The sequence below is a fragment of the Venturia canescens genome, chromosome 2, assembly GCF_019457755.1.
Source record: "Venturia canescens isolate UGA chromosome 2, ASM1945775v1, whole genome shotgun sequence".
In the NCBI taxonomy this organism is placed as follows: Eukaryota; Metazoa; Arthropoda; class Insecta; order Hymenoptera; family Ichneumonidae; genus Venturia; species Venturia canescens.
This window is the reverse complement of record NC_057422.1, coordinates 10823834-10851767: the sequence shown is the minus strand read 5'-3', so window position 1 is coordinate 10851767 and position 27934 is coordinate 10823834. Positions and strand designations below refer to the sequence as shown.

The 27934-nt window shown below is 40.8% G+C and overlaps 2 protein-coding genes and 2 long non-coding RNA genes across 8 annotated transcripts; 3 read left to right on the top strand and 1 right to left on the bottom strand.

The window, feature by feature from the left end:
• Window positions 1–171: 171 nt before the first annotated feature.
• Window positions 172–2695, bottom strand: LOC122405854 (uncharacterized). The gene is made up of 2 exons (XR_006259836.1): window positions 2581–2695; window positions 172–2191 (listed from the first exon to the last, which is right to left on the bottom strand). It is a non-coding gene; the product is annotated as an uncharacterized lncRNA (long non-coding RNA).
• Window positions 1297–9132, top strand: Cln7 (CLN7/MFS domain-containing 8). Of its 5 annotated transcripts, none has more exons than XM_043410871.1 (11): window positions 1297–1517; window positions 4479–4766; window positions 4964–5208; window positions 5298–5445; window positions 5788–6031; window positions 6197–6285; window positions 6511–6730; window positions 6962–7061; window positions 7145–7279; window positions 7369–7478; window positions 8050–9132. In XM_043410871.1, exons 3-11 carry the CDS (start codon window positions 5177–5179, stop codon window positions 8574–8576), a joined length of 1605 nt encoding a protein of 534 aa, XP_043266806.1. In that variant the 5' UTR covers window positions 1297–1517; window positions 4479–4766; window positions 4964–5176; the 3' UTR covers window positions 8577–9132. The 5 variants fall into 5 exon arrangements, with proteins under 5 accessions (XP_043266806.1, XP_043266808.1, XP_043266807.1 ...); XM_043410872.1 differs by lacking the exon at window positions 1297–1517 and adding an exon at window positions 3407–3518; XM_043410873.1 differs by lacking the exon at window positions 4479–4766.
• Window positions 9133–12144: 3012 nt separating this feature from the next.
• Window positions 12145–14951, top strand: LOC122406464 (uncharacterized). The gene is made up of 4 exons (XM_043411931.1): window positions 12145–12305; window positions 12481–13404; window positions 14443–14606; window positions 14801–14951. Exons 1-4 carry the CDS (start codon window positions 12272–12274, stop codon window positions 14912–14914), a joined length of 1236 nt encoding a protein of 411 aa, XP_043267866.1. The 5' UTR covers window positions 12145–12271; the 3' UTR covers window positions 14915–14951.
• A 2762-nt stretch (window positions 14952–17713) lies between these two features.
• LOC122406463 (uncharacterized) lies at window positions 17714–20214 on the top strand. The gene is made up of 3 exons (XR_006259967.1): window positions 17714–18242; window positions 18833–19028; window positions 19093–20214. It is a non-coding gene; the product is annotated as an uncharacterized lncRNA (long non-coding RNA).
• Window positions 20215–27934: the final 7720 nt, after the last annotated feature.

Below are 27934 nucleotides of genomic sequence, written 5' to 3'. Positions count from 1 at the left end.
ATAAAAACTCACAAAAAACACATTTTTATAAATTTTTCTTCATTTATTCCATGTGTACGGTCCTAATATAAAGAATTATCAATGCAGGAAGCGAAAAAAAATTTCAACTTTTGTTACGATGATAATAGAAGGTTGTAACTCATTTCTAGGAGTCAATTCATTTACTAGGAGTTTGTTATACTTTTCATTTATTTTATACTGTAACAAAATATATGTCATGTAGATTCATAGCACCTTCCAACGTTTTTTTTTTCACTTTAAATAAAAACGTGCTTACATCGTCGGAATATCAGAGCCGTATGATTACAGTTATCCATTTACTAAAATACGAAACATGTACCAGGAGTTCATGAGAGATAGGAAACTATATGACCTGTACATTCGTTAGGAATACATTACATGGTCGTAGTCAAATGATTCCACATTATTCGTAAACGTTTCTCGTCGATTTGACCTGTTGCTCGATTAATCAATACTTGCGACACGATCGTTTGATATTTATAATTCTATTCCTTTTTTACCAGGCTATTAGCTCATGATTATATTTTCTTCTGCAAATTATATGGAAGTTCAGTCAATGATGATCGAATCTAGAAAAAATCAACATGATAAACTCAGAGAAAATCGCTAATATTGATATACTCCATAGAACAGTACGCCGGGACTGCAAACAGCATTGTGTCGATTTTTTTTTTTTTTAAGTTTCGAACAAATATTTTAATCAATAGAAAACTGCGTTCATCGTCGTAATATTATAAAATCTGTCAAATGCTAATGATAGTATTTTGGGAAAAAGTGTTCGTCAACTCGAAGTAAATTACACGTATGCGATAATGACGAAAACAATTGGTTATTGTTCTATAAATACACAAACAACTAGAGTCCGTCAAAAAACAGGTTAGAATTCGTAGAAACATGAGTTACAGAAATGGTCCAATTTATCGTCGAAAATAACGAAGAATAGTAACTTATAAATATCGTGAAAAAAAATATTAAAACACTCGTTGAATATAAACGAATAAAATGGAATGTGAAAGGTGAAAAATTGATTAAATTTGAAGAGAGAACGGGAGCATTAGTTCTCTCGCAGCGTCACAAAGGACTCTGAGCTCTGAGTAACAGGTAGAAAGTAGGACGTTGGAAAGGGGAGCGAGGCAAGGAATGAGGAATAAAAAGAGAGAGGGCAATGAATGTGGTGGAATGTTGGGTACGTGGTGCCGTGAACGAACGAATACGGGCCTGAGTAGTGGCGGTGGGAGAACAGCGGGCACATGTGATTGCAGTAACAAGGTTCAGTAAGACTTGATGACTTGTGCCTCTCTATCGCTTTTTCTCAACTGACAATTCTAACATGATTTTTTAATTTTATTCTGTTTTTATTACCAGTATAGAAAATTTTTAACATGTCCAGTCAGATATCGAGTCATTCGTCATTCTTCATTGTTCTGCCGATATAAAAATATTCGAATTTTCGTTGTTTATTTTTTATTTGAATTCTCCACCACACGGATCGTACAGTATGTATTTTTCTTACATCTCGACAACCTTCAATCCCTGTACTGTGAACGTATTATCGTGAATGCATTCACGAGAGGCGTCATATTTGCCTCGACAACTGCATCGTCGGCGCTCTCTTCTCAAAAATAGCAAACTCGTTTTCAAGCGTGCCGATGAATTTATACTCGCATGCGCTATTTACGAACGCATGTGCGAACGTGTGACATTGCGCAAGTGTTTTGTTATTGGCCGAAAGCTCGAAAACTTGGTTCATTGTTTGCTTCAGTGGGAATTAATATTTCTATCAAATGTTTATTCCAAAGTGTCATCACACCGACGTAAAGTGCTATTTTGCTATTTGCTATTTTTGAATGTTTCGTTTTATTTCTCAATTAAGCATTCTTCGTGGAATTATATTTCTAACGTGCGCTACGAGTTTTAAAGATTCATACATTATCGTAGATTTTTGTATTCTGATTTATCTCTCGACACAAAATTGAAGATATCTAATGACTTTCGTTATCGATAACCGTCACTTTCATTTCAAGATAACAGAAACTATATTTTATTTGCTTCCATTGCCTTAACCCATCGCGTAGGGAGTGTATCGACAGCGATCGTAGCGGTGTACTTTGGCATCAGGCTGCAGGGTCCTCAGACGAGTATCCATACTTCCCCCTCCACGTTGATTTTCCTTTATATGAAAACACGCGAATACAAAATGCTTAACCACTGACTACGGGTTCTGCTGCAATTAGTCACGATCGAACAAAAAACATTGACAAAAAAAGTAAGCCAGTAAAACCTGAGAGAATTTATTGATGTTTAAATATTTATGGGAGAATTTTTGAAAGTAAAGAAAATAGACTCCTTCGAGAGGCCAACAGAGGTTGGGGAGATCGACGTGAGATACGAACAGCGTCCGCTGAACAACTGTGGTCTGAAACTACTTTTATCTTTTTTAAATTTTACTTTCGTCACAATTCGAATGTTTTGAACGCTCGAAAAATTTGAATACAACATAACGTGCCGGACGTTTTTTTTCGTTTATCGTTATTTATCGACTCTTGAAAGCGTTCGTACCTTTGCATGAAATCAGAAAATTTCAAGCCCCGACAAGTGACGCTTGTCTCTTTCCCTGCATAATGCGTTCGATAGCCCGTTGCTCATCAGCCTCGACTTATCGTTCAACGTATATTGGAAACAAAGAACGAGCGAGTCGATTCACCCTCGTCTTTTCACGTGCAATTCAACTTTCATTTATTCGCTTTTGCATTTATGGAGATTTTCTGACGACTCGAGGCTCACAGAACCTCGAATTTTGTAACCCATTCAAAGAGATTTCATCGTCCGGAATTCCCTTCGTGTTACACTTTCTCGTTCTAATGACTCGTGCAAATTTATGACGAACGTAAATGAATAAAAAACTGGTTCTTCGATCGTTAAAAAAAAATATGGACTTTGAAAGCCGCAACCGACGATTGAGCATCGGATAATCAATTTTTTCGCTGCTTTTCCTTCAATCTTTTCATAGCCTTTTCGATTGATCGTCGATTGCGGCTTTACCTCGTTCACTAATCTTTTTCAAATGGCCACTCTACGTTCGATCGTCAAACGTCGGAGTCACGAATCCACGAAACAGCGTGAAAAGCCTCACAAATGATGTCAGTTACCTACACAAGTACGAATACCGATGGCTATCGTTGAACGTGCATGGGGTTAAACGTGATTGAGAAATCACGACGATCGTAGGTCACTCGATGGCGGACGAACTTCATTTGCATCGTCATATTTCCACGAAGAATGACATGCAAAATTGAAAGTTGATCTCAACGAGAGCTGAATACATTATTACGCTCCGCGTTAATTTTCCATGTCGATATCGTTTGTTTATTTACATGCAGTCGAATATACTTTATGGACTGAAATTCGAGCTTCGTTATTCCGACGCGAGTCGTATAAAATCGTGATCACATTGAATTAATCGAACTCTAGTAACAGCATAATCAACCATAATTAAGGTAGGAAAATATTTCGAATGGAAATTTGTGGAAATATTCAGAGTTCACTAGAAGATTATTTTTCTCACGAAATTTGGTTAAATACAAAACAGCGATGGCGTGAATGAGGAACCGTTGGAAACTCACCAAACGTATTGCCTTACCTTCAATATAAATAAACTTTTATGCAAGCCAGACAAGAGTGACTCGACAGACGAACTGACGTATATAGAACCTACAACAATTTGTCGATTCGATACTGTCATTATCGTTCAACACTTATTATTTCTTTAATTCGATGTTACAGAGCAAAATATCGATTCATTCCCATTTATAATTGAACATTCGTTCACACGAGGAAAAATATTTGAGGCTAATGTAAGTTTTTAACGTGCGGTATCGCTCGTTAAACGGAACTCGTGTCGCGCATCGCGATTGTAGCCTCCCCACCATCTCGACATCTCCTCTGTCACGTATTATTTTTCCGCGCTCGCACGAGTGTACGTAAACAAACAAATTAATGTACGGCGCCTCTCGTCTCGTTTGCTGCGATGCATCAAAGTTTTAATTTCGCATGATATTTTCGCAGACTTGTACAAAATATGAGCAGATGCTGCCGAGGTTTATGGACTTTTGATAATATTTTTTTTCTCCGTTCGTGACTCTTCGCAAACAAATTGATATGCGCTGTCGTGAATGTATCGCCGCGTTCGTTTCGCTGCGCCAATGTTAATTCTACGAATTCTCAACAATGGGTTCGCAGAAATTAACAAAGTTCTAAGAAACACGGTGAAATTTCACGAATTCCGATAACCGTTTGGCATAATCATTGAAGTGTGACTGGGCATGGATAAACATCGATTTGCACATTAATTTTTGAATTCTCAAACATCATCGAATATTCGTCGAACAATTGTAAAAGTGTGTGAAACGCTCCATCTAACGAGGTTCTAGTTTGACCAAGTTTTTTCTTTGTCGCAGGAGACACTGATCTCAAAATCTGATGTAAAGCTTCGTGATACTCGACTTTCATGGCTGTACACAGATTTGAGCTGTCAGAAGCGAGAAATTCGATCCAATTAGCAGACGAGTGAATCAGCCGGACACAATATTTTGTTACACGATCTCATTCCGCATCTTTCAATCGTCCATTCGCGAGTTTCTCAACACGAATCAAGTGCGTTACTGTAGCGAACCCTCGAAAATAGGACGTGTCAGAAAATTGTGCCCTCAAATCGGAACAGGGCGCCATGAAAGTCGAGGTTTAAGGTATCTTAACGTCTCGAATTGCTGTTGGTCGAAGATATTAATGGAAAATAAATAACAAAAATACAAATTAATATAAAATGAATGTGGAAGAGCTTTGTTAATTCGCAAAAAAATGATTTTCCAACGAAAATCATTCGATGAAAAAATAATGCAAGAAGTGTAGAAAAATAAAAAACTAATAATGAATATTTTTGCAGGAAATCGGTACAAAATGATGATGCAAAGTAGCTCGGTGTTGGAAATGAGTTATAGGTGACGAATGTTTTCTGACAGAAAAAAGATTCATCGAAAAAATTTCGGTTCGTCATTTCGGTGAACAGCGCGGTGCGAACGATTCGTGAGGCGCTTCACAAATAAAACGTGTTTATTATTCCTCGCTGCCTTCGATTTCGCCTCATTGTTTACGTGCAATGGAGTGGTACAGAAAATTTCGTCAGAGAAGGTAAAATTATTGAGCCCGAATCGTTGTCGTTTATTTTGGGAAAATTTTCGATTTTAGAAGAAATCACTAAATTATTCGTCCACGAACAGATCGGTGCGGCGACCTGACAACGATCTCGAGACCGCTGAGGAGAGGAAGGCGCGATGGAAAAGCATATATGTCATTTATTTTACCATGTTTCTCATGTCCCTTGGATTTAGCATTATTTTGACGGGCGTATGGCCATATTTGGATAAGGTAAAGTAACTTTTGACTTTCATTCAAATTTATAAAAATTTTTTTGTAAAAAAAAATTTTATTTCAAAACTTCATTTTGATTGAATTTTCAGCTCGTAATTTCCATGAAAATTTTTCCATTTTCTATTTCAATATTATTTAAACATTTCGTTCCAACTTTTTAGCATTTTGTTATTTTCGTCTTTAATTTTATTGTGGATTGAAAGAAAAAAAATGAGTTCTCGGCTCGACCTTAGACTTTTCAGAATGCATTTGCCGATGAAAATTTTCCTTCGATCGGAACATCGCTAGGGTCTCAATAACAGGAGATCGAACGATATGAAGCTCATTGTATTATTTCAGCTAGATCCTACAGCGGGAAAAGAATTTATGGGTTACGTAGTAGCGGCAAATCCACTTGGCCAAATGTTGTTTTCACCGCTGGTGGGGTGGTGGGGCAACAAAATAGGATCAGTCAGATTACCCCTCGTGATTACCTTGGCATTGTTCACCTGCTCTTCTGCAGTTTACAGTACTTTGGAGATTATACCGGGTGACAAAAAGGCGTATATGATCGCTGCAAGATTCTTCGTTGGCGTCAGTTCTGGTACGAAATTATCGAAAAATCACATTTCAAATTCCTATATTTTCAACTTTTCATTAATTTCGAGTAATTAAGAAGCCAAATGATGACGAGCCTCCAATTGTTTTTTATTCAGTTTTAAGATCAATTGTCTCAATAATTATTATTTTTCATGAACTCATTTTTTAGCAAACATTGCAGTCGCAAGATCGTATCTTTCAGCAGCGACAACGTTGTCGGAAAGAACCGGGGCTGTTTCCATGGTGTCCTTGGCTCAGGTAAAATATTTTAACGTCGAAATAGCAGCATCGAATCCATTTTAATCAATGGTATGGTCATTTTTTTTTTGCCTTTTAAAGTGCATACAGATTACTCTGTTTTTAGTATCCAGAGTGAAAAACAAGAAATGAATGCAGCGTTTTTGATGGGACGAGCTGCAGGATTGATAATTGGAAAAAATCCCATTTCACTTTGATTATTAAACATTTTTTTTTCACTCGAAGGTACTCGGCTTCGTGGTGGGACCGGCATTACAAGCGATCGTAACACCGCTCGGAGACGAAGGCTTTTTCGTAATGGGTTTGCCTTTCAATATGTACACGATGGCAGGCTGGATAAATGTCATAATGGGAATTTGTAATTTCATCATGTTTTTACCATGGAATTTTAAAGAATGTAAAATTGCAGCGCGTGAGGCGATGCGAGATCAGGGCAAAACTTCCGGTGAGTTCAGAATCATTTATTCTTCCTTTAATTAGACATAAAAAATGTTGATTGTTGCAGTCGTGTAAATATTTCGGTGCAATTGTACTCGAAATGATTGTTGAAAATGTGAATTTTAATTGCCATTATGATAAATTTTATTCGTCGGAATAATGCAGAACCTCGAAACCAATTAAAGCTGGAAACAATGGCGGGTTTCAAGCTCATAAAGTAAATGATGAATTTTTGTAGAGGAAGACACGTGGAAAACTGTGAAACCTGATTATTTGGCGGCATGGACAATGATATGCGCATTCTTTTTCCTCGTTTTCAACTTCGTTCTGTTAGAGACGTGAGTAGAGTTTGTTCGATGTAATTGAAGACGATGGAAAGTCTTGCGATGTTGATCACATTTGTTGAATGAAATAATGACAGACTGGGCACTTCGCTGACGATGGATCAGTTCGCGTGGTCTAAAACGGAAACTCTTTATTACATGGGTCTGTTGATGAGCGTTGGTGGTGTCGTGGCGTGTGTAACCTTCGTCATGATTGGGCCGCTCTGCAAAAGGTAAAGAAATTTTAGTGAAATGTTTCACAGCCTCTTTACCGAATCGCGCGTTTGTCAAAGAATTTTCACTCTTTTTTTCGTTTTGACAGATTTGACGAACGAAAAGTTATGCTTTGGGGCGGTTTCTTTTGTATGATTATCGGTCGAATAATGTGCATTCCTTGGGGCCCCGACCCACCGATTATCGCCGAAATCGATCGTGAGTATTTCAAACGAAAACTATGTTCCTCCGACCCATTGATCACACGATACTTTTTCTCAGGTATTTTCGAACCTAAATTTATTCCAACGCAACGAGTCATCGAAAAAAATTGACTTGCAGTATTTTTAAACCGAAAATTTTGCCTCGTAGACTCCCGAAAAATCACAAAAACTTGTAACAGCCTCGGAGGATTTTCAGAAAACATTCACAATTCAATATCAGAGGCACTGCAATTGTTTTAATTCAAAAAATCAAATGCAACTCAAATAACATAATCTGCTGATTCTCAAAACTTTCACAATCATTTCCCAAATGCATTTCTCTGACTGTAATAAAAAAAAAACGCTCAGTCACTACTCTATACTGTGATTCAAGCCCCATAGTGTAAGTCATGCTCAAATTTCGTTAATTTTAGGAACGAATTTCAGTCCAAGATTTCTTGATCCCTCGTAACGTTTGAATTGATACATTGCAGTGATTTCCATCCTCAGCGTTCATGAAAATGATATTTTTTTCGTTAGATTTTAAGCGAACGTGTAACGAGTAATTTTTTTTTGTGTATCTTCAGTGACGAAAAATATGACAAGGGGAATAAACGGAACGGAGATCGTCGGTTGCCCGAGTACTCAAGAGTGGTGTCGAACAACCCCGCAAATGACGGTGACGCAATTTTTGATAGGCTACGGATTTACATCGGTGGGATATCCGGTCGGTGTGACGTTGGTCCAAACGATATTCAGTAAAGTTTTGGGGCCCCGTCCTCAAGGTCTCTGGATGGGAATAATGACGGGAGCTGGTTGTGGCTCGCGAGTGCTAGGCCCGGTGTTCGTGGGTTTGATTTACACGCGTTGGGGGACCTATCACACCTTCGGAATCACCGGCGCGACTCTCATAATCGCGATGATTTGGCTTCAAGTAGTGTACAAAAGGTTGATCCCACAAGCTGTAACATCAAGGCTAAATCAAGAGGACGAAAATGCCCCGAAACTCGACGTTGAAATGCCTCTCGTGTTCGCTGGTTCCGTTCACGATGGTTCGCAAAAAGAAATTGAGATGCAAAACGTCAACGGCAGCACGATCAGAGACAAAGACTGATTTTTCTCATTATTTTCGTCTGTAAATAATACAAACTTGAATACACAAACTAAGGAAATCGTATTTTTTTGAAAAAGCGTGGAAAACGGATTATAAAAAGAAACGAATAACTGAAGGACCAATATTCCTCGGCTGGAATTGATCCTTGTACATATTTGTATAAAAACCAAATGAATGAGCTTGCGACGAGGATGCGTGCGCAGCATGTAATTCGGGTGATCCCCGAAGCCAAGTGATTGCTGTCAGGAAGCCAGTTTTTCTGAGCTCACGATGCAAATCGATTGTTGACACAATAAAAAATGTAGCCGCCCATATTGGTCGGGTTTTTTTACAATTTCTCTGGGACCCAAAGTGCAAATGCGATATTGCGGTGCCTCAGGAAAGAGCGGCTGTGGAAGACACCTCCACGAGTCTTTCAAGAGTATTGAAATAAGAAAATTGGAGCATTGAGACGCTGAATCGATAGGAAAATTCACACGAATAAACAAAACACTTTTAATGTTTGAGTAACAGGACGTACGATTTTTTGAATGGACAATAAATACTTTGTAAAATATTGACTCGTTTTTCTACCAAATTTTCCAAAAATCCTCAGAAAAATCTCCAGTCTGCGGAATTTTCGAATCTTTGTCAAGCTATCTTACTTTTTCATCGTAGTTTTCTTTTGTCCATTTTAAGAAAAAGTAGTTCATTTTTCGAGGTAAATATATCTTCTTGTTTGAGCTGGCACAGTCTTCGAGCGCGTGTATTTTTGCTTCCTCATAGAGGAAACTTTGTGATGATGAAAATTTTTTTTTTTTCCAGTTTTCAATGTCAGTGTGCTCAAAATGTCCCAAAACATCGAAAAATCATATCTAGAAAAAATGTCCGGATGTGTGTGTATGTACGTGCGTGCGTGCGTGCGTGTGTGTGTATGTGTGTGTTATGTTGTGGCACTGCAAAATTAAATCGCTTATAATTCGAAACGGTTTGAGATACAGGGCTACCATTTTGCACAGATGTTAAACTATACAAGCTCTTCATTCTCTGGTAATTTTGTCAGAATTTGTAAAAAATTACGAATCCTATGACATTTTGAAATTTTCATAAAAAGGGTGTCGACGCTCTAACTTTCGAAAATTTTAAGATTTATTAATATTTTTGTTTTTATAAATAGGCTATCATACTGGGAAGGTTGGTACTGAATTTGGGGAATATCGGTTGAGCGGTTTAAATTATTTGATGTTTTGAATTTTCCGAAAATATGAGTTTTTCAAAAAATCGTTTAACCGCTTAAATTTTTGGAAATTTTGTAAGATATCGTGTATAAGTCTGTACTTCCTCTATACTTTCCAGCAAAGTTGTCGGAATTATTTAATTTCAATGTAAATAGAAAACCGATGAAAATTGAAAGTTGCAAACTGTTTTTTCTGATGGCTCGTCATTTAGTTTTTTTTATGAATTTAAACAAAGAGATAAATTATAAAGTTCGTAAAAGAAGGTAGAGAAAATACATTATTTCCTTGTATACAAAAAAATGCTGCAAATTAAAATTCGCAAATTGCTTCCTCAAGATGGTCAAGATGCACGATGCTCAAAGCTTCCTCCATGAGGAAGCCAAACTGAAAAGCATTTTTTTTGTTTTCCTTTAGTTTAGAAATTTATCAGACGAACATCTGAAAGAAAAATATCTACATAGCTGACGCTTTGAAAACTTGAATACACGTTCGTCGAAAACTCTTGTTACGTTAGTTGCTTCATGAAAGTCAATTTTTCTTCCTTCACATCGTATAGATATTGCGATATTGTGAAAGTTTTTTGGAAACAAGTAAAGCGAAGAGAATTGATGGCGCCAAATGAACGGCAAGCCGCGGCACGCGGGGGCGATGAAGATAAGAAGAAAAAAGAAAGGACCCCTGAAGGAATCGGATGGGAAACTGCGGATGTTGTTATGAACGCTCGATGCATGAGTGTATATTTATATCTATATATTCATGCACTCTCGCGTATTCTTTCACACTTGAGAAGTCGCTTTTTCTATTGGAAGGTAACTGTGCGAAACACACCGTCCACGGGCGATATCATCATCCGCTATTACAAGGACGAACTATTCCTGCTCTCTCCTGCGTAAACAGACAGGCATATACGAAGATTTTTTCGAATATCTCGATTCGGCCACAGTTTGAATTTTTGAGCTAAAAAAAATTACTAGGAGTGAATTAAGGAGGGTGGATCGCGACGATACAACGTTGCCGTGCTAAACCATGTTAAAAATATGAAGAATTTCAAAATTATAAGAATTTAATAAAATTTGGTAAATGTGCTCTTTAAAAATATATAAGACAATGTAATTTTTTTTAGATTTTCTACCACATAGCTCTCGAGTAATTGAACACTAAAGTTCACGTGTATAAGCACAGAGTTTACATATATACAGTTATACATCTCGTGCATAAGAACTTGGATTTAACGCTCAATTATGCGATAACCATGTGGTAAAAAAATTTGAAAAAAATTGTATTCGTATACTTGATGCCAAAGAGTGTTATCACCACAAATTTAATCAAATTCTGATTATTTTGATTGACCCTCCTTAATCTGGCGTCCGGTGGTTGATTCGCTAATAATCTCGAGTTGGGTTTTTGTACGAGAGTTCAGGATGAGAATGTTAATGAAAAACTCATTTTTTATGAAAAATAAAGAGCTCGCTTAAAAATGAAAGAATTTCTAGAAATTTTTTCGACTAATCGTTTGAATTTAAAGAATTTCGAAAAATTCTTCGACTAACAGTCTGAATTTTCACGTCTTTTGAACGGATCGTGGGGTCGGTCCTTCGGAAATATGTGTCATTTTAAAAAATTGGTACTCTCCTCCAAAAATTGATATCGAGAGAATAGAAGTACAGAAGTGCGCGGAATAAAAGTTTTTTGTCCCATATCGAAATGGAAAACGATCAGTCGCCACAGTCCGATGAAGCTTCCTCGGGCAAGCGAGAGAGCAGCGATGATTTTCCCCGTGTGTCACTGTACAGTAACGCATCTTCGAATTACGCGCAATAAAGTTGAGTGGTACTGCCACGCAGCTGGCTGTCAAAGAGGGATCTGCTTTCACGTATGTGGCAGTAACACAATTCGATGCCCGTGAATAAGTTTTTTCCTCATCGTTCACATACAAATGTGTTTTTTTCCATCTCCACCGTGTGGGTTTGATTTACGAAGGCGGAAGGGAGATTTGTGGGGAGCGCGTTGCGGCTGGACGGGACCGCAAGTTTCGCAATTGCACATGATCGATCTCGGGATATTAAATTAAATACTGAATTACCGAATTTCCGGGTGTCCTCGAACACCTCGCGTCTCGATTTCGGTAATCGCGGTTTGCTTTTTTCCGCAGATTTTCTATTTGACCCACTTTCTACAGGATTGAAAACGAATTAATGACGAAAATTCAGCACAATGGAATCCCAGGGCGAAGAGAACGGTCATGCTATTCGTGCCCTCTTATTAACACGGTCCTTGAGTTTTCCCCCCGCACGCATGTGCTACTGTGAAACCACATGTTCCCTCCTCTTCCTTACACTGTTTACCTGTACATCCAACCGCGAGGATATTCTCTCCTGAAAATACTAACGGTCAGGCACTGGCACGAGAAACATCCGCGAATCGTCCTGCTCCCCGTGGCGAGTGTAAGAATTCGCGCGGCGTCGTGCTTCCGTCACTATGAAAATCGTTGCAACGTCCCTCATTATTTTGAGTAAGTATCGCAGCATCCCGTGAGTCAATCGAGCGTGAAAGATCGCGTTACATTCGATTAAACGGATTGTGAAGATAACGAAGCGAAAGAGAAAAGCAGAGCGAGATTAAATAATCTCCAGGTTATTTAATCTCGCGAATAAGACGTAAAATCTAAGTCTCCGTTTGTCATGCAGGCTTTGTTAATCTAATACGGGGTCAGAGTGAAGTGGACAGTGAGAAAGTGATGGGAGATTCCGGATCGTGGTCCAGGAGGATTACGAAAATCAATAGGAGAGAGGGAGCAGAGGAACTCGGTGGGCTGGCCAACCAAGATAAGCAAAGACACGATGGAAGATGGCCGGAAGAGCAGACGATAATTCGCGATTCTCGAAGGCGACCTCGTCCATTTGCATCCGTATTAACTTCTAATGCGGAAACATCGTTTCAAGATCGCTTCGAATCCCGAAGAGAAAAGTTTCACAACGGCAAAGAGGCTGCCGCCCCGATAGCAACTTTCGATTTCAACGCTCCCACCGAACCCTCCCCTATTCTTCTGCCACCTTTCGCCACTCCTGCACCAGTTTACCAAATTTATACTATTTCCGAGGAGAACGCAACGGAGCCCGAATCCAACGATGTGTCATCCGCGAACACCGGAAAGTCGAGTACGTCCTCCGCACCCAAGCAAATACGAATATACGAAATTACGACATCGAATTCTACCGACGCCGAAACCGAGAAAAATGAAACTAACCACGTGGATGATTCACACGAGTCCTTCAACATTCGCGATGGAAAACAGGCCACTTGGCTCGACTTTCCTCGCGAGCCGTACACCGCTACAAGCACCTTCGAAAACGAAGACGAATTGGACAGGAAACTTGAACGAAATGACTTTCGTTCTTCGTTTCTTGATCACGGGGCTAGAAAAGCGGGAATTAGTGACTTTGATTCCAGTGAGAATAGAACTCAATCACATTTTCGAGGTAACCGGAAGTACCAGAGCAATTATGACAACCGAAAAGTCTTCATGAGAAAAAAAACGTTCTCGCAATCCTTCAAACACGACTGGGCCAGACGAAGTGGACAACGTTCCCATTTTTTCGTCTTCGATGACGGTGAGTTTTACCCTTCCATTCTATGTTGAGGCATGAAAATAAGCAGAATTTCAATCGAATATTGAATTCTCGCTGAATCAACGTAACTCTATTTTCGTCGTCGTTCTACTGTTTCTGAAATACTTATTCATAGTTAGCTCTACGGAAATCATCGAAAAACCATTGACAAATACGAGTTCATCTGGATAGCATTTTTCAATGAAATCTAGAAGTACAATGTTTCAAAGTATTAGTGCCGGGAAAAAATCGTGTAAAGTTCCACGAGTTTGAATGAATTATTCCGCAAATTCAATACGAAATAATAATTAGTCTAGCCTGCCGAATAAAGAAAAAAAATCGCGTGATTTATATTCTGACCACGTAAATCTCAATTTGGTTAATTCGGTTAAGTATTCAGGGTGATGGTCTCGCCAAAGTCACATTACGAATTCAATTCTCCAGTCAATAGTCGAGAACTTGAATAGCATTCCGAGAAAATGGTTAAAATGGTAGTCATTGTACCTCACAAGAATCTAAAAGGGATGCACTTTTCGAAAAAAAATTTACAAAATTACCAAAATTTCAAGGACGACTCCGTTTTCTTTTTTAATAACCCAAAAAAGTATACTGAGAAAAAGTTGCTGATTCAATAACAATTGATGTTATTGAAAGAGTTTTCTTCATTCAACTGCAACGATTTTAGAGAGAATGAATCTGCAGTTTGATATAAAACTCTTTTGTCCTCATGGACCGATAACTCGAAGAAAAATCCTTCGAAAAATTTGAAATAATTGCGTTAAATTCGGATTCGTTTCCTCGTCCGTGAATAAAAAAGTCTATCAAAGTGCGCAATCTTGAATTTTCGCTATTTCAAATGAAGCATAGTGGAACATGAAGAGAAACATTAAATTTGAGTATTAAGTACAGAACACTTGGCAACTTGCTTTCGGCGAGATTCGTAACGTAATAAAAAAACATTTCGTTAAAAATACATTACAATGAAATTCGAAAAATAATTCGCATATCTCAGTAATGAATTACAAGCTTGCGAATGCACAGATACGAGAAGCGAAGTCGGTTCGGTGCCTGGAGTTCCTGGTCGTGACTATCCGATTCATCAGGAGCACACGCATCATCATTTGCGTAACGTCGTCGACAGATTTCCATGTCCTCGGGGTCCGAAGAGCCACGTATATTTGGCCGATCGTGCATCGCGTTGTCAGGTAAACCGAACGAATGTGCAAAAGTTTCCAGCATTTCAAGCAACGATTGAAGCTTCCCCAAAACATTACCGACAAAGCACTCGAACTTTCTTCGCCAACTACAGATTGAAAATTGAATTCTAACTCGAAATTTGTAAATTATCGAAATAACTCGTGACAGAAAGCGAAAAAACCGATTTTCAATCTTCTTCCAGATATTCTACGTGTGTTATGGATCAAAAACCGGAATTCCAATGGTGTGTCCAAACGGCACACTGTTCAGCGAGCCCCTTCAAGTGTGTGACTGGTGGTACAACGTCGCGTGTTAAATAAATCATAAAAATAAAGCAACTCTGTGCTCCCCGACGAATCTATAATTAACAACGATTGAGAGCTTGCGATTGAACATGATCCGAGGAGCAAAATAGCTCATTCAATATCAACAACGACTTTGGCATTTCTCGGAGTAAATCACCTGCATTATTCCGAAAGCTTGTTGATAAATCGATATTATTATCGAAAAGAAGATTGGCACTTTGGAAGTCATGGGAGAGTTAACGCGTCTTCCCGCGCTGATCTTTTGTTCCCACTCGCGTATCCTCATTCCCCTAACCGAATGAAATGCGTCTACCCTTGCTGTATCGAGTGCGCGCGGGGATGGAGGGGAACGAAGAGCAGGGATTTCGGGGCCCAAACGAAATTTTCATTCCGATAAGGTCACGGCCGGTCGGGATTCATGGCGTGCGATTGCACCAAAGGGGCGGGAGTTCCGAAATCATCCCTCGTCCCCATGTGCATGTGGATGACGGCAAATATGACGTATATATAACGCGCTCTCAGAACATCCTTTTGTAATCTCAGATGCGAATATCTATAATGCATGCGAGTTGGTATCGAGGTAAGGAAATGTCGAACGCATTGCTGTCCCCTGCGGAATAGGGCTGGACGACGCGAGAGATACACGATCCGGAATATTCTCAACAGCACCAAATTTGTACGTTCCCTTTCCTACGCTCGGCACATCAAATTGCAGAATGTGGGGTGCGAGGGTCGCAGATCAATGACTCACACGTTTAAACAGCGTTACGAATCGTCGCTCGCTCTCGTACCACAGGCCTGTGAATTCATTTATTTATAATGCGCGTTACGCGCCTCTCTCTTGGAGAATTGTCTCATCGCGATACAGGGTGTCTGAGAATGAAGTCTCTGTTGAGCTCGAACGAGAAAGGAACGTTACGAAAGGAAGAGTCTCCGGGTATTTTTCGACTGGAAAAAGCAGTGAACTTTGAAGGGTTGAATATCGAACTGGAGTAAAAGTAGCCGAGCATTTTTCTCTCTCTCTTGAGGCAAAGTTTTCACTTGTCAGGCAACCCTTGCCGTTTCAGGCAACACTTCCAACCTTAACGATCACCGTCAATGCTTCCTCGACACCCAAAAACGTTTAAGCGAACGCTGAGTCCTGTCTCGTAACCAAATTTACTCATTATTTTCAGGACACCCTGTAGATTCGTATTTGACAGATAAGGGTGACGAAGCCTATCTTCGCTAGAGGGGCTACTAAAGTCATGGCTAATATACAAAGCCACAACAAACCCTGCGGATACATATTTTATGTACGAGACGTCTATAGGTGGTAGTCCACATCTTCTTTGTTTCTTCCACGCCTTTCGTACATGCATTTATGTGTGCGCTTGTGTCTAAGCTTACTCCACGCGTCTGATAAGTCATTTCGATCTTATCTATTATTTATAACGCATCACGCCTACTCGAGATAAAGTTTTACCTAAAACTCTGGGAGCGAGCGCGGAAATACCTAATTTCGGAGTCGTCCTGCTTGATTTTTCTCGAGATAGAGAGGCAGAGGAGTCGGTCCCCTTCGGACTCAACGACGAAATGGTTTCTGTGACGAGGAATCGACGAGAGTATATTTGCTGATGATAACTGCGTGAATAATCGTGAGTCAAGGATGTATGAATATTCACGAATAAAAAACAAATTGAGAACACCTGGGAAAACGTCATCGCAATGAGGAGAATTTCAAAATAACCAGGAAATCGATCGTGCAGTTTCGTCGTGATATAAAATAAGTTATTATCATAATCCTATGGTAAAATTTACGCTGACGACGACGTTGCAGACGCGAGCCGACCCTAAATAGAAATTAGCATGTTCGAAAAAGGAGTGATAAAACTTACAAAAAAATGTACGCGATAATTTCGTAACGATTTGCCAGACCATTTACAACATTCCCTAATTTCTAGGCTCCGTTTTTTTACTATTGCTGCGCCGATACGATCTTAGTCGACACTCGAAAGTACTTTGAGAGCAAAAAAACTTGCTCTACTGAACGTCGGAGTAAATACAACTGCTGTTCTGGGGTTGCTCCTCGACAAATGTGCTCGTAACGACACTCGCAGCCCTCGCGCCGCACCACCAGAGGGGAACCGCTGTAGGTTGTTTTTTATTTTGCTTTCTTTTTCCCCGTTAACCATGCAAAATTGATCCGCAATATGCGCGCAGCTCCTATTTTTCGGTATGGAAGAAGTCGAATCGTCGAACGATCCGAGCATCCCATCCAAGGCTCGGCTAATCTATGCTACCGGGGTCACGCACTCTTGAAGCATATTGAGCTAAGTTGTGACAGTGCGAGAGATGGGGCAACTCCAGGATTTATGAAGGACCGCGAGTCTACTCGCTGCTGTGGTTGCGAGAGACAATACTCCATGGAGGAGGGGCATGCGATACCTTTGCTTTTATAATGGAAAGTGTGAAGGGAGCTCGAGTCCCACGTATGTATATGTATATCGAAAAGTTCGCATTACTTTTACGAGTCACGGAATGTATCAACGATTCTCATATGAAAGCAGCGCAGGGGAAACGGAACGAGGCGACTCCCCAACCGTATGGGCACCATGAAAAATTTCGTGTTTTCCAATTCCAAGACTTTCGGAACTCAGTTATTTTCGCATTAATAATTAATTGCGAGCCCCCTCCATTTACATGAGAATTTAGCACCGCAAATGCGTCGTTGACTCAACTGCAGACATCGAATCACTAATAAACGATGATTCCATGGGTTTGCATGGTTTTTTTTTTTTTTTTTTTTTTTTTTTTAATAGAATGAGAATCGCGCTGCCTCAATAAGGTTTTGAAAATGGGTTTTCTCGTTGATTATCCACCGGAAAGCCCGCCTACCGATAGCTATTTATCTTACCATCCGTCGAAACTATACGCACGCTCGTGAAAACGGCGAACAGGCAGCGCCATCGGTTTTTTCACTTTTCCAACTCGGTCGATCCGAGATGTGACTTCTCTCAAGGCGACCGAGACTCTTGCTTCCTTCCATCACGCCGCGCTCGTGCTTCTCCTTTTTTCCCTTCACTCATCCAAGAGCGACGACCCGGCAAGCTTTCACATGCCGCTTCTTCACAGGCTCGTCTTGTGTAATGTTATACATTCGTGCACAGGGTGTCCGAAAAGTTACGAACAAAAATCACGGGAAAAATGTTTTTTAAAAATCACGCTGTTCCGGAGGAAAAAGTTCGTGCTAATTATTCTCTGAGATTCTCTGCTTTTAACTGGCGTCATAAAGAAATCAGATTGGGAGCTGTTCAATGCGGTTGAAAGGATCGCAGCATCGGCTAAAGGCCATTTTTGGTGAGTAAAAAATTGCTTGGAAAAAAAAATTTGTCCGAAGGCCTCAGGAGTTAAAGATTATTGAGAATGTTGATTAAGATAATGTTGAATTAATTTCTGCGTTGAAAGAATCACACGAGGCTAATCTCCTCTGCAAAAATGAATGGGCTTTCACTTTTTCGTCACTTTTTCAGGGTCAATAATCTTTGCACCGTCAACGACGACGAACAGCTTTATGTAGGATCCCGCCTTTCGAGCGAGGTTGAAGTCTTTAATGGTGTTTTGAAAGCGTTGCTTCACTAACGTTTTTAAAATCAGTTCCTCTCTCAGGCAGAGAAATCACATAATGTCGTTTTGCTGGCCATAAAACATCTTTTTGTGCTCGAAAAATATATATTTTTTTTTTTCAATTTCAGAAATTGCCTGAGAGATTAGCCTTCGTTTTAAAAGTTATTTTTCAAATGAAAACCGATAAACTTTGGTTGGATATTTATTTGCAATGGGAATGTATTAGAAACGAATAATTTTGTAACTTAATCGAGTTTCATCAATTGCTGCACTCGGTTCAATCGGTTTCCGCACTTAATTGCATTGTTTTTCAATTTTGACAGTCCAACGGAATATCTAGGAAGGTATTTTCGATCGCGGATGCTGTTTGGCACGATGCGAGGATGGGTTTTATTCGGAATTGAGGAATTATCGTGTTCGAATGGAGGAATGCGACAATAGACGCGATCTCGAGATTTCTCCGGTCGTGCACATATCTATACGACGAGTGGTTTCATCAGAGACTACGATATTAAGGGGGTAGGTACTGGAGGGAGAAACGTGTGGTCAGCGCAACAGGCGGTAATCGGGATTTGCATTCTAGAGGGGCACACTTTGTCTCCCCGATAATTGATCCAATTACGAAGGGTTCTCTTGGACGCTCCAGAGAGGGATTTCTCTCGTGGGCAGGTCACCTCGAGGCTTTCGCCACGGTCCAGGGCTCGGCTCTTTCGTCCGATATCCTCTGGGCGGGATTCATCCAGCATCGTTTCTTCCATGTATATGTTATATTGCTGCAAACCTCTACATGTATATGTGCTCCGTCAGACCCATGTTATGAGCCAACTCGACCGAGAGAAATAATACCATGTCCCAGCTCCTCCTACAGCTGCATCATCCAGGTATTTTTGCTTTATTCTCATTTCGCTCTCCTTTTTTCTCTCCCTCTCAATTTTTGGGAATTTGAAACGCACGAGCTTATCCCCTTTCATCCATAGCGTGTGTCACTCAGTTTCGTACCTGGCTCCCTCGCCATATTCCACCAAAAAATGCCTACGAAGCATTCCCCATTAAAATTTCATTCGTTCGGAAACGAAGATTTTCACGGAATTTTTCTTCCTCGAGTTCAGTTTAATACACTCTTTTTTATCCGTGTCAAGAAGCCCTGTGATAAGTGAATATCTAAGAAAAATTGCGTTGCTCCGGTCGATTGAAAGGAGCATCATTATTTCATGAGTCTCAGAATGTTTTGAAGCGGAAAAATTCCAGGCATTTCGCAAAGACATGCGAGCATTTCCCATTGAAAATTCGATAATGTTTTGTCTGATGCATCAACTCCGAAGCCGTGGCAATCCAGTGAGATTTTCCACTATGCAGACCGTTACGAGAATTCTGAAACTGTAGTTTCTGGACTTTGGAATTTTGCAGTTTCGACTCACACGAACATGCACACAAGTCGAGAATTTCTTTTCTACTGTTTAACCGCAAAGATTTTGATAGATTTTCAATACGTTCGTGCTTACTGAAAACACAAAAAATGTATTCACGATGACAAAGCCTGTTATGGGCAAAGCATCGAACGGAAGTAAATCCTAGATCCACAAATTCGCCGGGCCTTCGGTCGAAAACCGTTCCACTTGACGAGGAGAGCGTCCCATGTACAGAGTGTCCTTAAAGTGTGTCATCGTCAGTTTAGAGGCAATAAAATTATAGAATTACGAAAGCAGCAGGTTTTTTCAAATTTCTCTCCACAGTGCGACGTCATTTGGATAGTCAGAGAGCTCAGATAAGAGACGACGAATAAGCAGCGTTGGACAGCCTCAGGTGCGATCGGAGTACATCGACCCTTTCCACTTTCTGTGTCCACTTTCCTTCACGAACGCACCGGCCCGGCTGTCCTTAATTATTCCCCATCAACGATCGACAGAGGATCAGAGAAAACTTGTAAAAATACTTGGCGTTCCAGAGTCCATAACTTCAAAAATCTCCCAGAGATCGGGCACGATTTTAAGGACATCCTATAACTATAACGAGAGCGGCGAGCAATGGTGCACGGTCGATTAGGTTTTGCCTCGGAGGCGTCCGTAGTCCGAATCCTTAAAGTTGTACCAATGAATTTTCGCGAATACCTTTTCTGCGCGCTCGGTGGTTCGGAACCGACCTTAAATTGTAGGTTCTCCCGAATATGGCAGGCCCGGGATGTTCAAGGAGGTTAAAAAATCAGAGGCGAAACTACGAGTTCGAAAATTGAAAAGCGAACAGGCTGAAAGCATTGTGTGCTCGTTGCTAAGAACTCGGGTAAAACAGGACGAGTAGTGGGGCCAAATGTGAATTGATTTGCACAAATAATATGTATTTAAAATGCGTTTCTTCACGGGGAAAAAACTCGGCGCGTATCATTTTGTTGTAAGCTGCACCCTGCTCTCCACATTGCTGGGGATTTTGGTTAATAAAACGTGAAATCGTATTGGTCCGAAGGTATATTTCGGATGCGTGACTAAAGTGAGTCGAAATTTGAGACTACGCCGGATCACAATTTAAGTACTCCCTTAATGAGACTTTAATGGATATACCTGATTTGAGGCTTGAGTTATGAAGAACGTGCTACGTCATCGAAAGCAAAAAATATACGAGGAGACTACACTGACGTCCCATAAGTATTCGTGCGTGCACACCTTTATACATTCACGTGCGTACATCGCACGGACATGCGAATATCTGTGGAGGAATTTTCAAGGATTTTGGCCTCCAAGTTTTTCCTTTTCGAGGGTCCATCCAACTGGAGTGTATGAAGAGGGAACCTGAATTCCGGAATGCAAAGTCTTTTCGTTGTGTGTTATACCAACAACTCGGTTCTACTTGGTGCCTTCAGGAATCAGCCTTCAGACATTTACGTATTAAATTGAACGAAATAAGGATACGAAAAATAAGAAAAAGATCCCATTCGAGAATGGGAACGTAGAAAGAAAAGCTACTGCTCTCTCGAGCGTTTTACATAGTTGGGCAGCGGTTGAGCGCATAGTGGCGAATCTCCAGTTGCCCGTTTGCTCGCGTTGAGGGAGAGAGCTGCGAGGATGTGAAAAGAAAAATCCTTTGGGAGGGTCGAACGCTGGAGGGATGGGTGGAGATTTACGCGAAAAAAGCTAAACAGAGTCTCGACGAGAGCGAGAGGAAGAGAGGAAGCGCGAGAGGAGAGAAAATGGAAAAGAAATAAAAAGTCAAGAGTCTAAGAGGGCAATGGAGCTTAGCGATCTCGGTGTAGCACTACGTATTTTTCGATTAAATTTAACATCAAACCGAGGCGAAAGCCCAAGAAGAGAATAAGAAGAAGGTTCTCAAAGATTTTCTATATACATCTATATGGATGTACCACCTTAATATATACATACATATACATGGCGTGGGTCATTGAACGAAGGATCTCGGTAATTCGTCGAGCGAGTTTTTGAGCGGCGTCTGTGCTGAAAGAAGCAAGATCGCACGAGAGAACAAGTGGCCAAGAGGCTTCGAAAACAGAGAGCTGGAGAATGAGGAATTATTTTATACTTCTTCGTATATACGTAAACGTAAAGGAAGAGAAAGACATCGAAGAGCCCATGCGCTTTCGCTCGGACATATATCCCTCGAATGAGAAGAAACTCTGAACAAATGAGAATTCTCACTCCGAATGTTTGTTTTTTTCTTTATTCGTTTTATTTTTATTTTTATTTTTATTTTTTTATTCACTCGACCGAAGCATGTTCCAATGGAGAAACGAGCCTTGAATTCGGAAACTTTTTTATTTTCATCTCCAATCAGACTCATCGGTTTCATGAATATCTAAGCTCAGTCCTGGGTTACGAGATGGAATTTTAAATTGAGCGAGAAGCGAAAAATAGATTTGTCATTCGATTGTGTGAAACGATCGGTGAAATTTTTCGATGCCAGTCGCAATGAAAGGAGGGAAAGGAAAATGAAAGAAAGAAACTCGGGTTTTTTGGGACTACTGTGAATGGTTTTCATGAATCCTATTTCCTCACCATTAGTGCCATTATACGATAAATTGGTATTGGGAGTAATAATCAAATAATGCTTCGTCATTTCTCGTTGATCGAATTTTTTCGCGTTTATATCGCTATATTCTTATGATCGAATTCGACGCAGAATGTGAAAGAATCTGAGAACAAAAGCGGTACGAAAAAGAGCCTGGGATGACGTGTCTGAGTACAATTTATCGTTCGAAACTGCCTTGAAATGATCATTTCAATACATTTTCAAAAGAAGTTTTAAAAATTCAGTGACCGGGCATTGAATTTCTGCTCGGTACTTTAGCGACGGTGTGACTTCCAAAAAAGATTATCAAGGATGAAACTTCAAAGAGACTCGTAAAAATGTCCCTCGTAGGAAGTGAAAATGCAATAAAGGCTTTTTCGGTATTTCGCGGTTATGTTGCAACTTTTTCATGATCGTGCATGCTCGCAAGTTTTAAATATAACGAAGAAGCGTGATGGGAATAAGGAGAATGTGAATCGGAAGAAATAACAAGAAAACCTCGAGAAATCGATGCTTCATCGGGATTATTCGAGGATCGAATTCTTGCTGCGAATTCTTCGTCTCGGTTTCTACGTTTGGCCTGAGGCATCCGCGTGGGTATGCCCAGACAACAATAAAACCAATTTAAGTGTTTGTACAAATATATACTTAATAATTCCCATCAAAATGAAATCAAGTTTCATGATTTTTTTTCTACTCCATCCGAATAACTCGGGCTCCTGGAATTTTTCCTGTCATCATTCTACAACCAGTTTTATCTCCCTCCAAAACAGAAATCGTTTTTCGATTGCAGTTCACCAACCAACCGAGTGATGTTGACGAAATTTCGCTCGATATTGTTCATCATCCATTCACGCCTTCCTGCTCATATTCTAATATCTTCCCCGTGTGCAATTGAAGATTCTGTGATTCCAAATCAACGTAAAACAGGGTCGAGAATTCTATTGATTACCCTAACATCTGGTTCACCATTATCTTGAGATTTGGAGAGTCTCAGAGCAGCATCAAAGTGAAAATTAGAATTTTCGCTGATGAATCTTCGAACGAAGGTTCATCTGCAACGCTAAAAATTTGAATGGACATCCATACGAATATTTCGTATCAATTATGAACGATTCATAAACCATGCTGTAAAGTAGTTCAAACTTCTGACTATTGCAGTGGGCTCGTTACATTATTCGATTGACCCTCGAAGCTATAAAAACTCGAGATAAATAACGCAGAAGTTGAGCTTCGTTCCATAGTCGGTGGTTGGAATTCCAGGGGATACTTCGAGACGTGAAAAAATAAGGATAAGTACAAAATATTATTAAGGTCAGAGCAATACGTGCGAGGATTGTTTTACGATAAGATTCGTATTACGTATAGGAGAAAAGCGGAAATAAATCCAAATATTGGGTGTATAAAAGGTGAAACAACGTGTGCAGAATCGAATGTAGAGGAGCGGGCCTGCATCCCGGCTGTTTCTCGTAGTACAGAGGTGAATATAAACGAGCAGTGTGCGGTTATTATACGATAGTGGTTGACCGTTATTGAGCACAAACGGGGTTTGCCTAGTTTTCTCTTTCCTGTAAAATGCGAAAAAGAGGGAGAGAGGAAAGGTGTACGAGGGCGATGTGTGGCATGGATGCTGCGAGAAGCGAGCACGCAGTGACCGTGGCTTGCTCTCCGCGCACAAAGAATATGTGAGTAGGGCAACGGAGCATCTTTGCATCTCCGAATGTGTATTCTATTCGTGGTACGCATACGCCTGTAAACCCATATACAGATCGTTTCCTATATTCCTGCGTGCTATAACGAGAGGTAAGCAACGATGCAGTTCGCTGCAACTTGGAATGATGTTCGGTAAAGGGAAAATCGGCACGAAAGCCATACCAGCGAAGAGAGAGAAAGCAGACGGCGAATGGAAAAGAGCGAGAAAGTGAAGCGAAGGAAGACCCGGTGAGCGCACGGAACGTGCGCGGGGCGGAGGTCCATATAAAAGTCAGCAGCCTCAGAGATCACAAGCCTGCTCTCTCGCTCTCTTTCCTCCTTGATGAGTTAAGGAGCACGTGCGCACACGCCACTACCTACCTTATGGTTCGAACATGCTGCAGCGGAGCTTACTCATGTGCACTACGCATCGCTCATTCGCGGTGGGAGAGAGAACAAGAGCGACAGAGGCCGGTACAGCAACGGCGTTGTGAAGCTGCGCTGCGGTCGCACACGCACGTGCTTTTTCTCTCGTCCGCGTGAGCCCGCGAACGTACGAACGGGCTCGCTCGCGCACGCCCGCGTATTATGTATCCGACGTGTAAATTTGCCTGTCAGCTGCTCAACGGTAGATTTATCGACACGCGATTTAGAAACAAAACATATGCAGGATCACACACGCCCCGATAAATTCGCACCTGCTTTCTCCTTTCAGCGGGCTCTAGTCCGGCGTGCTTTGACTTCGGCGCGGCTTTACCTTCTCGCTCTGGACACTTTTCTCGTGTATTGTTTGCTGTGTATGGAGAGAGCGATTCCATTTCGCACATTCGATTAGCCCTCGTTTATGTAAATTTTCAAAATACTCGCTCGCGTCTTTGTAACGTTTTGAATTCCCCAGGAAGACCCCGGCCCCCGGACATCTCGCGAGCAACAAATGACTTTCGAGAAATTTTGAATTTTTTACAGTTCTTAGCTTCCGAGGGCAATCTCGCACGTCGGCCGTAAGCTTCGCAGAGTTACGACTGTTGATCGGGGCCTGCCAAACTGACCGTCTGAATCATTCGTGCCCTCTACTCACATCCCGATTCACCTCGGCCTCGTTTTTTTTTTATTTCTCCCAATGCGAATGGCTGCGAGTTTCAAAAGCTCTCGCATTGCAAAAAATGAAAAGTCGGGGCGTGCGTTAAAAATGTAGAATGCCATTCCTCTTGATTTCTCTTTCAAACTCGACGTACTTGCTCAAATAAACCTTCACTGGCTTCGAAATATTCTTCGAAAAAAGCCACGCGTTCGCTCACGTGAAATAATCCACGTATCGGAGCAACTGCTCCCGCTGCTGCTTCGGTATGCAAGCACGTGTTGCGTACATCACTCGCATGATTCGAGATACCATCGGATTTCATTTTAAAAAAGGAAAGTGACGGAAAAAGGTCATGTCTCGTGGCATTCGGTGTCTGCTAGTAGCAAACAGACGTGGAGAATTGTGCCTCGTAAGAAAGTGAAACTGAGCGAGGCTGAGAGAGGGAAATACAAAGAGCGAGAGAAAGAGAGAAAGCAGAGATAAAATATTTTGTGAGTTGGTGCAACCAAACTGCAGTGCACGCGACAGCGACGTCGCCAATGGAGAGGGAAAAATATGCATTAGGAAAGACATTAATTTCTCGCGGTCTACTGCTGCGCCAGCTTTTCTTCCTATTTTGTATTAAACGCCCGCGAATGAGAACGATGTTACGACACTTTCTAAGAGGCTTCATTAAACGCTTGGGTAATTAGCGAAGAAACTCTACGTGACAGGCTCTCGACTTCCTGGAAGATTCTCTCGCTTTATATGCTCCTTTTTTAGAGCGCTATCGTCGTTCTTGAAATGTCCACTGTACGAAATGTCGAGCATTGAAGTCAGCGAGGTTAGTATTATCGCGTATAACACGAAACTATCGGATTCCGGTGTCTTTGTCACATTTTATTTCATTGAATTTCTCACCGATGCTGGTCGAGTTTCGTCCATTGAAAAATACCACGAACTGCACCGTGTATGAACACGTGAGTGTTGTTGAAATATTCAATTTGTTTCGTCCCGAAAGAGGCGCGTTTTTAGGACTCTTCGAGTGCACTATAATACTTCGCTGTTGCTGCCAAAACTTTCCTAATTCGATGAAAACTTCTTTCATCTCCGTCCAGGATGGAGCGAACCTTCATCGAGATCCGTTCCAGATTCAAATTTGTTTTTTCTCCAAACTTCTGACGATCCTCGTCACAGAAACATGGTTTCTCTAACCTTTTAATTTTCTTCACGAAAATATGACCCAAATTTTGTCACTCAAAATATCGAAGTGATTTTTTAATTTTGACAGGGCTCTGGTGGCAGGTTCGTATGATAAATCGTTCGCTTTCATCGATTGGCCAAATTTACTTCCCCAAACTTCAATTTCCTCGGAGATATTCCTGGTTTTAGCGATTTTTATTATTTTTATTTAGCCTCGATGATATGCTGTCCTACAATTTTATTTCTGGACAAATCATGAGATTTCAAGATCCGATAACATATTACGAAAGTCAATTAAATTCGTAAAGTCAATTCGATATTCGGCGATCGAGTCGAGCAATGCGATTTACAAAGCGAAACACGGTCGGATAATAATTGATTAAAGTATTAGGAAAAGATATTCCGCGATAATTTTATCGTTTTCCGAGACCCAAATTACCGTTTTCTCGAAGTTCTTCAGGATACACGAGAATGTTGAAGAAAATGTCGAGAAGAGGAAACGTTTTCCGCCAACTTTACAAGATTAACCTTGCGCCCCCCGCTCGCCTTTTTGTTTCTCTTTCTATCGCGCGCGCGCGTTCTCTCTCCCTCATGGGAATGATTTCCGAAACGGTTCTTGAATTTCAAGATGTTATCACATCTGATATGGGATTGACTATCCCGTCCACTTTTCTTTTACGCCGGCAAAATCAGCCGGAATTCGAGAAAAGGAGCGAAATAGAGGAAGAGGGAGGAAGAACTTCCGTATTCCGTCTGCAAGTTCTGGACTACTCGGGATCTGTATTCGCTGCTCTAACCTGAGATGTACACAGCGCATTGGATACCTCGCGTCGATTCGCCTCAACCACTTTCGTCTCTATCTTTTCTAGAAAACCAGTTGCGAGAATCGCTGTATTTGCTCATGCTCCTCTTGTGAATTAATTATGTGGCAGCGAAGGAGATTGCTTGCTGGACTACCCCGCGTGCAGCTTCCATATACGACGCAACCGATTGATTCGAGACCAAACGTCCCACAGCTCTAACCTACGGTATCAGCCACTTTTCATCCCTCTCGCGGAACGCGCGTGCTTCCCAATGGACGAAAAAAGGGATGGAAGCAAGAAAAACAGGGGGAGGGAGAGAAAGGAAGAGACGATAAAAGTTGAAAATTGAGTAAACATTGAAAAAATCTTTACATTTGGGAGTCGAAATAATTTACACGTTTGTTTAAACTTTCAACGCGACGTTCAGCTGCCATTTTTTATATTTTTCTTAAGATCTTTGGAATCCGAAAGAATTATCGAAATTATTTTTATTTGGGCTCTCCTCTTACGACCTTTCCTTTTCCCTTTTTTTCAATCCTTTTTTATGCATCCAGCCGAAAAGGACTACCGATTTTTTCCCCACGGTCTCATATATGTGTATATAAAACGGAGTAATTTGTCTTCAATTGATTTAATCGGCCGGGCTGCTTCTCCGC